General features: G+C 37.7%; 1 protein-coding gene across 1 annotated transcript in view; it reads right to left on the bottom strand.

The window, feature by feature from the left end:
- NRXN1 (neurexin 1) overlaps positions 1 to 13042 on the bottom strand; it is a 1152893-nt gene that overhangs the window by 612113 nt on the left and 527738 nt on the right. The window contains exons 10-12 of the mRNA XM_007470152.1: positions 12397 to 12780; positions 5092 to 5295; positions 2516 to 2542 (exon numbers count right to left, since the gene is read on the bottom strand). Coding sequence (XP_007470214.1) covers positions 2516 to 2542; positions 5092 to 5295; positions 12397 to 12780 — 615 coding nt within the window. The remainder of the gene's footprint in view (positions 1 to 2515; positions 2543 to 5091; positions 5296 to 12396; positions 12781 to 13042) is intronic.

Raw genomic sequence — 13042 nt, 5'->3', positions numbered from 1 at the left:
CCGAGCAAATCTGAGTAAGGGTAGGGAAATTGGAGAAGATTTCCATTCAAAATTAATAATGAAGAGTTTAATATTCATTCTCAATGTTAAGATAATTTTTCTGTTACAGTTTGTATACTTCCTGTGGAAATTTTCTTAAAGACATCAATTGAGGTATTTCTTATTAAGCTCAAAACACAGTTGATGTCTTAGGTATGGTATAATTTTTAGACGGTGGTGATAGAAAGTTGTGATTTAGTAAATGTACATTTCAGTTTCAGACAAACTTAGGGCTTACAGAGGATAAATGGAGTAAGTCAATCTTTCATTAAACTACAAGTTATACTGAGATACAAGTATTTTATTTATATTTTTTATTGGGTACAAAACGCAGTCCAGGTAGACAGCTCTGCTTATTTATCACTGTGAGTTAGATCTGCATTATTCGAAATGTAAATTCCTCCCTCTCCTCAAAGTTGAGTAACGACATGAATTCTAGATGGAACTTGGGAGTTCTGGCTACATCTGCCCACTATTCCCCAAATAAAACAAAGGCAAAGGAAATGAAAACATTACCTGATCACTGAATGTGCTTTCCAGTGACTGCTGTCAAGTTAAGGCATTTGCAGTCCTGTCCGAGGTGTGCACTGAAAGCTCACAATCATTGGTTTAATTCAAGTAATTTAAGTGTAACACACACTCCTTAAAAAGGGAAAAAATCCACTAACCCGAAAAAACCTTTGTCCTCAAAGGTATTATTCTGTGAAATATCCAGAGAAAATACTATGCTTAATATCAGTCTTACAATAATAAGCCAAATGAAGACAAGTAGCTAACAAGGGTAATTAGACTATAAACAAGTATTTAAAAAAAAACATTGATAGAGCTGAGAACACAGAAGCACATTTGATGGGGTTAATTTCCATTAAATACTAGAGCTTACGTAGTTATATTTTGTAAATAAAAACCCATGCTTTACTGTATGCCTAATATAAATAAAATTATATAGCAGAAGTCTAGAAAAATAGTTTCCTCACATGGATTTTCTAAGATCCAGGGAGAATCAAGAACATCTACAGCTGCACTGAGTCACAAATCTGGCTTTGGGAAAAGATTTTTGTGAGTTGCCACTTTGTCTGCATCTATGCTCCAGAGCTGAAAGCAAACTGGACCATGGTATCAGACTTCTAAACCTGTGCTCCTTTTCATAGAGTGTAGTAAAGATGGGGTTTGCGAAGAGATGATGTATACTTGAAAAATTCTACTTGTGTTAGAGCTCTGAGAGATTAGTTCAGGAACTGTACTCTGTTTGAGATGATTTTTATGCCTGTATGATAGTATAATAATTTATTTTTTCATAAATCATGATTCAGTTACCTTTTTATTGCTATGATTGGAAAGACTGGCTTTTATTCTGTGTTAATATGAATATTAAAATATTTTAAGACAAATCTGAGTTGTAAGAAGCACGGATATTTGAAATAGCATGCATTTAATTAGATAAAGCTTCTTGTTTTTGTAAGTTGGAGACCATCATTTTATTCCTCAGAGGATGACTTACTGACATTTGGAAACACAGCCAAAGGTTTCGGGAGTAGACTCCAGCAACTCACATTCAGCATTTTCCAAGGATATAAAAAAAATGTTTTACTGACTATGACAGTGAAAGATTAGAAGCTTGGTTAGAACCATTTTAGTTAAATAACTAACAACTTTGATATATTAGATGAGATTCCTCAATGTGGTCAGCACAACCTGGAAAAGAAAAACCTAAATATTTATGTAAAGAAATAAAATAAATTTACACTTCAGATAATGCTACAACTCAAAATAAAATCACAGTCCTTACATCCTTTCAAGTTCTCTAGTCCAAATCAAAAAACTCAGTCCATGCATCTTTTCTAACTCATCATTTGGCATGCATATCAAAGATTTGAAGGGTTTGGGTTATTTTTGCAGATATATGATTAGGATGTAAAAATTCATTATGTAAATAGTCATAATGTACAAGAAAAAACTCTTTAGATAAGTAATTTTCTGTATATACATAAAACTTGGAAAAACACACATTTTCCAATGTAAAATTTTGGTTGAATTTAGAAGGGTTTAATAGTAACTTTCACATGAAAAGATTTTTTTTTCCTGTATTTGAGTTAAGAGATAAAAACAGAAAGTGAAGGAAATAAGACCCCACAGTATTTTCTCCTAATTTGGTTGTGAAGAGAACTACTGGAGTCCAAGATCTGCCAAAATACAAATGCTACTTGCTTTATCCAAAGGTCTACAGAGACGTTTGCACCTTCTGTTACAAGATATTTGTCACCTCTTTTCCCACTTAGAGGTAGGAACTGAAGCAGGAAAGTCTTCAGCTGGACAGATTTCAAAATGAATTTTTACAACCCAGATGATGGACTGGTATACTTCAAAAGTGAATTCATGAGTTTTATAAACGCCTTTCTCTTGCTCTCTTTTTTTTCTTGACTAGCTACATCATAATGGAGGAATAACATTTTAAAAATTTTGAATAGGCACTTACTGGAATTACAGTTAATCCTGATACAATCTAGATGGGGAAGAATAGATGAAAAATGAAAATTTATCCTTCAAGGTAATAGCTGCAGACATCCAATAAAACACAGTCCACCCTTCCGGGGACAGACACATGCAAATATGGCCACTCCATATTGTTTATTCTTTACATACTTCTAGAACCCAGATTCATTGTTATAAAACTGCACCATTGGAAACAACAATTAGAAGGTTTTTAAAAAAATGGCCAATTCAAACAAAGCTACATGGTGACAAATCTAAGTGAAATAGAGAATTGTTAACTGTCAAAGATGCTTGGCTTAGACTGGCTGCAGCTTTCTCCCCATCTGTGAAAGAACAAATCATTGTTTTCAATATAATTAAAAAGTGCTCCGTCACAATGGGGTACAGTGCAAGCTCAGCTAGGCTCAGACATCTTGAACCTCCAAAATCTATTATCCCACAAAGGCCAACAGAATCCTATAGAATTGTCATGGTCAAATGGAGAGCTAGTTGAAATTATTCTCATTTCACCCTAATGTATTTATTATTATTATTTGCTTGGGCAAAAAAGGTAAGAGCCAGGTGTTAGCTGGATTCCGTGCCTTGTATTAATTGGAGGAAGAAAGAAACAACTGTTCCCTTTAGAAACTCTAGTGGCTAAGGAGTAGTGTCATTCTTCGGAGTACACAGCTATCCCTCTGTTAGGAGCGAACAATGTTATCTCTGCGTAGTAAGTGTCATGGTAACTACTGCTATTGATTTTCCTTTTCCTATACTTTCTTCTTACATAAAATCAGATTCCCTAAGAACAGAATGTCTAATCTGGATAACACAGACTGTGATTATAAGGGTTATCTTTAAAGGATCATGTGGCATGATTTATGTTTATTTTATATATAGATAAATATTTGTTGGTTTTGTTTGTAGTATTTAATGCCTTTGGGGAACATGAAAAATACAAACCTAGATTCTGTTTCCATATAGCTGAGTTTGTCATGTGTCGTCAACCGCATCAGAAAAGTGGTTGCAAACAGCCAAGGATCAGCACCTACACAACTCTTTCCACAGAATGCTTTGCTGTTGGAAAATTCCCATGAGCGAGCGTGTCCACCTCCCAGGGCTAACAGCCCCTTTACTGCAATTAGGCAATTTTGATTGACTTGTAGTAACCTATCATTGTCACTAGAGGGAACTCTAACAGAACTGTAAAAGAGTACTGTGTGTTCTTTAGTAATCTTAAAAAAATGTCTTATTATTGAACTTAATTTAACTAATATTAATTGATGCAATTTATGCAATAAACTACCAATGAAGTAATTTTATATTTTATGAGCTACTATTCTGCCCAACATAATTTGAAAATGTATGTGGGGTTTTCACAAATGCCTTAACTCATCACATTTTACTACTCTTTTTGTAAATCTATGTAGTCTTGAATTTTATTTTTCTCTCCGTTTATTCATTATTGTGTGTACTCAGCACTTCCAGGAAATACAGTAAAACCTCATTAATTTATACTCCTACAATTTGGAGTTAATGATAATATTGAAATGTATTGGGCAGAATATTTGTAATTCTTCATTCGATATGAGTGGAGATCCCCTGAGAAAAATTAAACAAATTATGAAAGGCCAAGTTTGGGAAGAAAACTGATTTCAAGTAATTTACTATACAATGATGGCACAACTAACATGAAATAATGTGCTAATTATGGAAAATTCTTAACCACCCATTAACATCAGCCTTAGTAAGACCTTTCCTTAAGATTTTTCCAGCTATTAATTTGTGTTTTTGAATGTAATTGAAAACAAAACTGCTTACAATTTTCTTTTTTTCTTACAATTTAGACTTTTTCTTAATTCAGCCTGGTCTTCTCCCAGATTTCATCCAGTTTGGTGAGGTTTTACTGTAGTGACTCTTTCTGAATGCTACAATTAAGCAGGAAAGCATTACTTTTCTGTAGAAGAGTCTGTGTCTTTAGTGTTCTCATGGCTGTTTGCTGAGGGCCGCAGACTTTGGGCATTGAAGGGTTGTGTACTGCTGTTTGATAGCAAAATACCACCACACAGTATTTTCAAACAGAAAAGATGGAATACCACAAAGGTAATTATTCAAAGGAGAAGCCCAAGGCATAGAGAAAGAGCAACTGTTGATCTAGATCACTAAGTAGAAATTTGACATTTTATAGCATATGTTATCCAAGTAAAAGTTGGTGTATTTTTGTTTTATCTGAAAGGATTTCACCTATAACCAATCAGAGTGTCAGTCACTATAAAAGCAGGAAATTCAGTTTGAGGCATCGTTAAGCCTGAACATTTATACTTTCAATTAACCTCATTAATACATACGGCTTCCCTTTTAAGAACCCTCAGTGGTAGGAATCACAAAACAGTAAATTATGTTAACGAAATAGAAACAATAAAACGATGTCCCCCGAACCTAAATGAATTTAAATAATGGAGATGAGACCATTAAGTGTTTTAACTTTCCATGGCAAACAGGCTACTTGATAAATGTTTGCAGGCAAAACTGAACAAAAAGTGAAAAGTGTTAGTTCAATGGGGGAAGGCGAGTTGTTACCTAGATTGACCGTCAGTTTCACACGTCCTGCGTCCAGCTCCAGGCGGAGGGTGTCTGCTGAGTCTCTGGAGGTGGTTGCCATGAGAATGCCATATGCGCGTTGGGACCGAAACCGTAAGGATACATCCTCAGCCTCCGTGTGCATCACCAGCGGGAGCTGGATTTTCATAAACATACTCCCATCATAGCTCAGAACCGTTGCTTCTATAGATGGGAAATGAATATAAAAGCTCTTGGTCAGTTTAGTGCATTTATACTTTAAAAAGGAAAAGCATGACCTATTAAAGGTTTCCATATAGAACACAAGACACAAACTCAGCTCATCTTCTTCTGAAATGAGCTATTTTTTTTTTTAAACTAGAAAGAGAAGTCACAGGAAAGAGAACTTCCTCTGTGAAGTATCTGCTAAAGTCCAGAAGCAGAGGTGGCTGCACTTCCCTTTCTGCACCCAGAGCACTTTCTACCTATAGCATTCATCATGTCAGATTATCCATGTTCATGTATGCATATCCCTTCTCAAGCGCAGACATCGTATTTTTTTGTACAGCCATAGCGTGAGCCTGGCTTGAAGCACCAGCAACTGTATATGCATGTTTATATATGGTCAGGCCACTGATCAGCTCCGTGAAATTAAACTTGGCTCTGCATCGTTCACCTGCAAAATGAGAGGGCGCTACTAGGGCATCTCTAAGGCCTTTGCCTACCCCAAAAGTCCATGATTCTAAGAAAAGTTATTATCATCATCTTTTTCATAATTTCTGCCCTAATACAATCAAAAAAGAAATATAAAAAATATGACTTAAATATAGGATTCAGGCCAACACTTTTCCAGAGGTGATGTTCAAAAACAGAAGAAAACAGAAGAAAAACTGATATTACCAAACAACAGGTAATGCTTCTTCTGAGTCATTATGGTTAACAAGGTAATTCATTTTTTCAAAGACACAAACTGTAACTTCATTTGAAAGTTCATTTGCAGATAAGGGGTAACTTAAAGCATTATCTGTAAGCACCACCACAGTGTTCCAAAAAAATTAAGCTATCACCAAAAAGTCAATAACTATGTACCTGGGTAACATTGAGTAAGGATGGGGGTGGGACTGAGAAGCTTGTGTGGGTGTGTGCTACTAAAGGAAAATGGATTGCTTTAATCGGGAAGTTGCTTAATGCTGCATTAAACACATAGAGAAGCTAATAGCAAAACTGCTGATCTCAAACTGACTGTTTTAAGAAATAGCACCCCTTAATGTTAAACACCAAATGGTTGTGGAACCCTGCAAAACAAGTATGAGTCATTTTGCTTTCCCATTCGTTCTGATAACTCAGAATACCATTTAATAAAAGAAAACCTACCTGAAATTAAAATAAACTAGGAAATTCTCATTATCTTGCCTATTTACAGCAATTAACTTTACTGATGAAACCATGCTTACTATGAAGACTATATTCTGGAGTTGTGGTTTTGAAAGATTATCTTCCAAAAAGTCAGGAAAATCAAGTATTGCTTCTAACAGACTTTAATCATTAGTTATCTTCGTGGGACTGAATGCACATCCAGAACAGATAAGTGCTGAGGGTTCCAGAACTCCTTCCTTAGGGCCCTTCTCTTTTCTCTCTACCTCTTAAGGGATCTTGGTCAACTCACATGCTCACTCCCCCTAATACTTATTAACAGTCCTGACTTCTCTCCTGAGCCCCATCAAACATCCATCAGCCATTGCCTATGTGACATCTCCAATCTGAATAAGATACACACACCAAAAATGAACAAATTCAACATGTTCCTGCCCCAGTGTTCTCCATCTCAGTAAATGGCCTAACACCATTATTCAGACCTTAACCTTTCTGCGTTCTCTCTTACCCTCTCTGCCACATCCAATCTATTTGCAAATCTGCAAGTCTTGCAGCCTCTGATTCCAATCCATTTCCTGAATCAATCAGTTCTTGCCGCTATAGTGCCTTAGACTCTGCTCTCATGTCTCACCTAGACCACTATGATAGCTCCTTCAATGGTCTCCCTACTTCTATTCTTTCTCCCTATACACAGCAGCCAGGCTAAACTTTCAAATAAGTCGATCAGATTCAATAGCACTTCATTGATTCAACTGTGCACACCCAACCCCCACCCCCCACCTCCATCCTTCACCTCCCCACCCCTCGCCAAGAGATTCCCACCACTGCAGTTAGAATAAAATCTGTATTCCTTTTATTAACCTATAAGGTTGTGTGTGATTTGGCCCCTGCCCATCTCTCTGGCCTCAGCTTTTAGCACGTCCTCCCTTGTTTAGTAAACTCCAGCCACGCTGATTTCATCTCTCATTCAAGTATCTGCACTTGTGGAACCTTCTGTCTTAAAAGGTCTCACCCCTAGATCTTTATATGGCTTGTTCCTTCAGCATTCAGGTCTCTGGTTAAACGTTACTCCAGAGACGCCTGCTTCAAATCCTGCTTCTGATTCCCCCTCCAGTTATTCTATATCTACTTACCATTTCTTTTTTTAAATTACCATTTCTGATTTGTTTGTATAGTATAATCTGTCTTTGCCTTTTAGTATGTGACAGTCATTACAGCAGAAGCTGAGCTCTGCTATTCATTGCTCTATCATCAGCCAAGTGCACCAAAAAGCGCCAGGCAAACAGTACAGCCTCGATAAAATGGACTGAATTGACAATTGCACTTGATACTGAGGATATATGAAAGAGCATATTTCAATTTGAATCTCATGCATACATAAATACTCACTAATGAGATTAGTTATTCTGTCTATTGTAAGTGAATCTAATTTTGGTAAGGTAGATGAACAAAATATCCCTTAAAGTCTACGTTGAAAGCCATAATTGTGCCACAAAAGACAGACTAGGAGAGGGTTCTGTTTACCAAAACAGGGCTCTCATGGCTAAGCATTGACCTAAGTACTGAGAAAATAAAATATGATCCCCTTAAAATACGGTGGTTCTACCTCATGTCACATATCTACATCGTATTTTTCCAATAAGGTTTCCCTAAAGAAAATCTAGTAGGAGTTGCTCAAAAAATAATTAAAACATGATTGTAAAGTTGTAGTGAATACTAGAAAAAAAATGCTTCTAGTATAATGTTAAAGAAATTTGATCTCTACCATTTCTCTTCCTAATTTATAGCCAATTATTGTCCATATCTATAAAGCAACAAATATTTGAATAAAAATTTAAAAGGCATTATCAATTGTTCAGTTACTTTGGTGTTATACAGAGAAAAGGGAGAAAATATTTTTAGTTTTCTCTTATTTATTTAATCTGTAAATCTAGTCTCTATTATTCAACAATCATTTTTTTTAAATGATCTCATATTCTTCTATGAAATGTAGCTTAATTTGATTGAAAATTAAGTAGAGGGAACATCCTTTTAGAAATATAGATGACAATGGATCATAAATATTGTATGAAATACAATCTAAAGTAAAAAAAAAAAATCAGTATCATTGGCCTTTAACATTCTCTGAAAAACTGCAGGAATGAAATAACAGTAAAGTCATAAAACTCGAGTGCCTCTGAGTTAATGTTTAATTAGACAAGAAATGGAAAATGCAAAGGTTGTAGTCTAGAGTTGCCAAATAAATGGTAAACAACATTCTGACATTTGAAGGTTATGCTATTTGGCAGCATCCTTTAAACATTAGTAAACATCGCTTACAACACAAAAGAGTTCTTTAAAAGGCTAATTCTAATACAGCACTTCCCAGCAGGAGAGAAAAAGTTTCAACTTCGCCCCCTCCATCTCCTTCCCCCTTGTCATTAAGTTTGATAAATTTGCTTTTCTGTGTTATTCCTTCTTGTGGTTTAAAGTGTACACCTGGGCTCAGCTTTGCCGAAAGGCAGTCACATATTGTGGTCAGCAATGAAAATCAGACAGGGAGCCAAATTATATTGCTCTGACATCTGTCCCTCCATCTGCCGGAGTTTTAACAAACAAGTATAAAGTAAACCTCCAATGATACCATATACATACAACCAAGAAGGATTTCTATATGACCAAGTCTCCACAAATTCTCAGTTTAAAACAATAAAGCAGGAGAGAAGGTGCTGAATTCAATTTATATTCAATTGGACATGACTTCTATACTACTCTTCTTTATGGGATCAGTGCACATAAAACAAAATACTATTTTCTTATTTGCCTAAGTCAGCATACACTCTGATCTTTTTCATAAACTCTTCTGCTTACTTAATGAAGAATGAAGATCTTCTATGTGATTGCAACATCGTTCCCCATGCTGCAGTGTCCAAGGACTTGAACATGCTTCTTTATAAATTAACATTTATTGCTCAATAATAGAATAGAAACTTTATAAACGCCTTTTGCTCTTTTAATTTCCAGAGCTGTCAGTCAACTTTTAGGTGATCAACAGCCTTATGTGATCAGAGTATATGTGAAGAAGAACCACAGTCAAAGCTCTCTCTTCTGAATCGGAAACCCTGAGGGTTGGACGTGATCTTGTGTTGACTGAACTAGGGCAGAGCTGGGAACTGGACAGAAGCCAGATTTTGTGGTATTGAGCACGACAAGCATCCCACATAACCCTTGTTCTTGGGAGATGCCACAATGTGAGCAAGAAAATTAATTCTGAAAAGCAAAGACTTCTCACAGTACACTGGGTAGTCCAGAAACAAAAACCTCACAAAAATGACTATTTTCTCTCCTCAGTACACAACCAACCTGTATTCAAAGAAATCTGCAGAAATTTCCAGCCACCTATCAGATAAAAATGTACGTTGAATCCCAGTGATGAAGTTTGCTACTAAATTCTCATTTGCAAAGCTGCATATGCTTGCCACCCCTCCTTCTAATTATTGCAATATATAAATAGTTTCTCTCCCTCATTCTGGTTTAGGAAGCTCTACAATTTCCATTCTTATTTCTGCCATATGTAGTAGCGGAATATTGCCACAGGGTGGTACACCATGCATATTTAACTGAAGGCCTTTGTAATTTGTGTGACAGTTCAGTTATACCCTTTTCTAGCTTCACTTAAGCAGGAGGCATCAGAATAAGTGACAGCTCTCTGAGTGATTAAAATGAAAACACCCTGCCGACGTCCCTGGTGGTGCAGTGGTTGGGAGTCCGCCTGCTGATGCAGGGGACGCGGGTTCGTGCCCCGGCCTGGGGGGGTCCCACGTGCCGTGGGGCGGCTGGGCCCGTGAGCCATGGCTGCAGTGACAGCTCTCTGAGTGATTAAAATGAAAACACCCTGCCGACGCAGGGGACACGGGTTCGTGCCCCGGTCCGGGAAGATCCCACATGCCGTGGGGCGGCTGGGCCCGTGAGCCATGGCTGCTGGGCCTGCGCGTCCAGAGCCTGTGCTCCGCAACGGGAGAGGCCACAGCAGTGAGAGGCCCACGTACCGCAAAAAAAAAAAAAAAAAAAATAGTGAAAACACAATCTTAAATCACACAGGTTTGCTAATCTCACATTATACCTAACTGTTAATATATCTTGCAAGCTTTGTCACCCTGTTGTTGTTGCCTCCTTTGGGAAATTTCTAAAAACTATACTATACAAATAAATAAACTGAAATTAGAACGGAAAATGTGCAGAGAATATATACCTTACAAACAAAACTATGCAGAAATAATTAACCTCTAATGACTATTCACAGGAATTTCAATTAAGTACTAGGAGAATGAATGAATCTAGACAATTAAAATATTTATCTATATATGGACCTATCTCATTGTACAACCCAGAACAGTGATAGTATGTTGGTAGGTAATTTAAGATCATTATTAGATTATTAGGTCATTATTATTGATTTTTATATTGATTAAGCTGATGAACCTCCTTATTGAGATAAAGAATCAAAATCACATTTCAACTTTAGATTCTGGAAAAGAAATACTTCTCTAGTAAGTGTTAGCTTAAGTAAATTAAACTATTTCAGGAATGCAGGGTCAAAAAGACTAAATGTGTATGGCTTAAAAAATACATGGCAGGGCTTCCCTGGTGGCGCAGTGGTTGAGAATCTGCCTGCTAATGCAGGGGACACGGGTTCAAGCCCTGGTCTGGGAGGATCCCACATGCCGCGGAGCAACTAGGCCCGTGAGCCACAACTACTGAGCCTGTGCATCTGGAGCCTGTGCTCCGCAACAAGAGAGGCCGCGATAGTGAGAGGCCCGAGCACCGCGATGAAGAGTGGCTCCCGCTTGCCACAACTAAAGAAAGCCCTCACACAGAAACGAAGACCCAACACAGCAAAAATAAATAAAAATAAAATTATTAAACTCCTACCCCCAACATCTTCTTTAAAAAAAATTAAAAAAATAAAATAAATAAATGGCAGGTACTTTTAGGCTAAATGTCTAAGAGAGCAATGTTATTTGGAGCATGGGAGGACATGCAACAACTCGTCAGTATTTTTTCATATTGATTTTTTGTTCCATTGTTGAAAATGAGTGACAATGGGTATAGTGACTAAAGCATTTATCTGAAACTCTTGGGTCGATGAAAGAACATACTTAGACATATGTGTTCTGCTATTTCTTCCTTTTGTCTGGTCTGCAAATGAGCGGTGACAGCTATCACACTTTACTCTTCCTTTAACCCTATTCTCCTTCTAATGGGAGAAGAAAAAAAAAAATGTAGCTTTGCCTCCTGCAAGAGAAGGAAAAAGAGGCACCCGTTCAGAGCTTCCACAGACATGCTAAGCCTTAATATCAAATTGGTAAAGGAACCTCTACCAGTTGCGTCAGTTGGGTCTTAGGCAAAGGTAAGCACCTTTGAAATTAGGGTGTGCACTTCTGAAAACGCTGGTATAACTTAGATGGTTTAAAGTCACCTTACTCTTCAAATTTCAAACTTGAGAAGGTCCACTGAAGTGAAATGACAGGCTCAGGCAATAGTGTCAGGGAAGCTGCAACTCACAGCTTAGTTTGCTTCGAATGCTATTTTTGACATAGATGGCACTAGATGCCAAAAGGCTGTCTAATTCATTCCTTTTTCTTACTTCCTAGTGTCTTGAAATTAAAAACTGGGCAAGAGAGACAGTGATTGTCTTTGATACATCTTAGGCCCATACCCTAGAGGATCCAAAAGACCCAACTATTTATTTATCCCTGCAATACACTTAAAAAGCTGTCTTCCCAGAATCAGGCCCTTTGAAAATCATTAAGGACTCATCAGTAACACATGTCAGGTGTGGCTGCACAGCTTGCAGAGAGTTTACTTCCGCAGAGCATACGTTATGTTTCAATGGTCATTTAAAGTTTGAGGTCCACTCTGAATACGCTTTTCAGCTCAGGGGAGTCGGCAGCTTGGATTTTGGAACCCTACCTCTCTCGCAGGACCTGCCAAGATAGCCTGTTCCGGAACAATCGCAGACATATCTGTTCCACCCATCCCTGCACATGCCGCTGTTTTTGCAAGGGTTGCTAAGGCACGGTTTTGCTGTTTCCCTGGAGCAGGATGGCTTCACTCCAGCAGTACTTTGAACTTCAGCCATTTGCCGGATATCTTTGCTCTGGCCATCAATGAACAAATCTCTTATGCAGCCCACGTAGCCATAGTTGAGCAGCGCAGTCCACACCTCGGTGGGGAAGACGAGGCCAGCCTTATTTTCTGGCAAGCCCCCCAGGTACAACTCGTCATCCAGGTCCAGAATCTCACTCTCGCCAGGAGCAGTGTAGGGCGTGCGCAGAGTGTTGACAGAAATGGTACCTGTTGCAAAGACAAGAGAGCACACAGGTCTTTAAAGCGTGCAACCTGTTCTGAATATCACACTTTCTCTCCTCCATCTGCCTGAGGGTGAACTCCTGGAGGGCAGACATTTCTTATTTTTCTTTCTATTCCGGGTGTGCTTCCTAGGGAAATGAACAGAAATATGTGGAATTAAATAACTTTAAGAATAAGGCAAACTGTCATTTAAATGGTTCTCTTTCACTTTGGGAATGAAAACCAAAGTGTACAGATAAGAAAGAGT

This window comes from Lipotes vexillifer, unplaced genomic scaffold (genome assembly GCF_000442215.2).
Source record: "Lipotes vexillifer unplaced genomic scaffold, Lipotes_vexillifer_v1.1 scaffold1411, whole genome shotgun sequence".
Lineage (NCBI taxonomy): Eukaryota > Metazoa > Chordata > Mammalia > Artiodactyla > Lipotidae > Lipotes > Lipotes vexillifer.
Note: the sequence above shows the minus strand (reverse complement) of the source record. Positions and strands in the feature narration are given on the sequence as shown.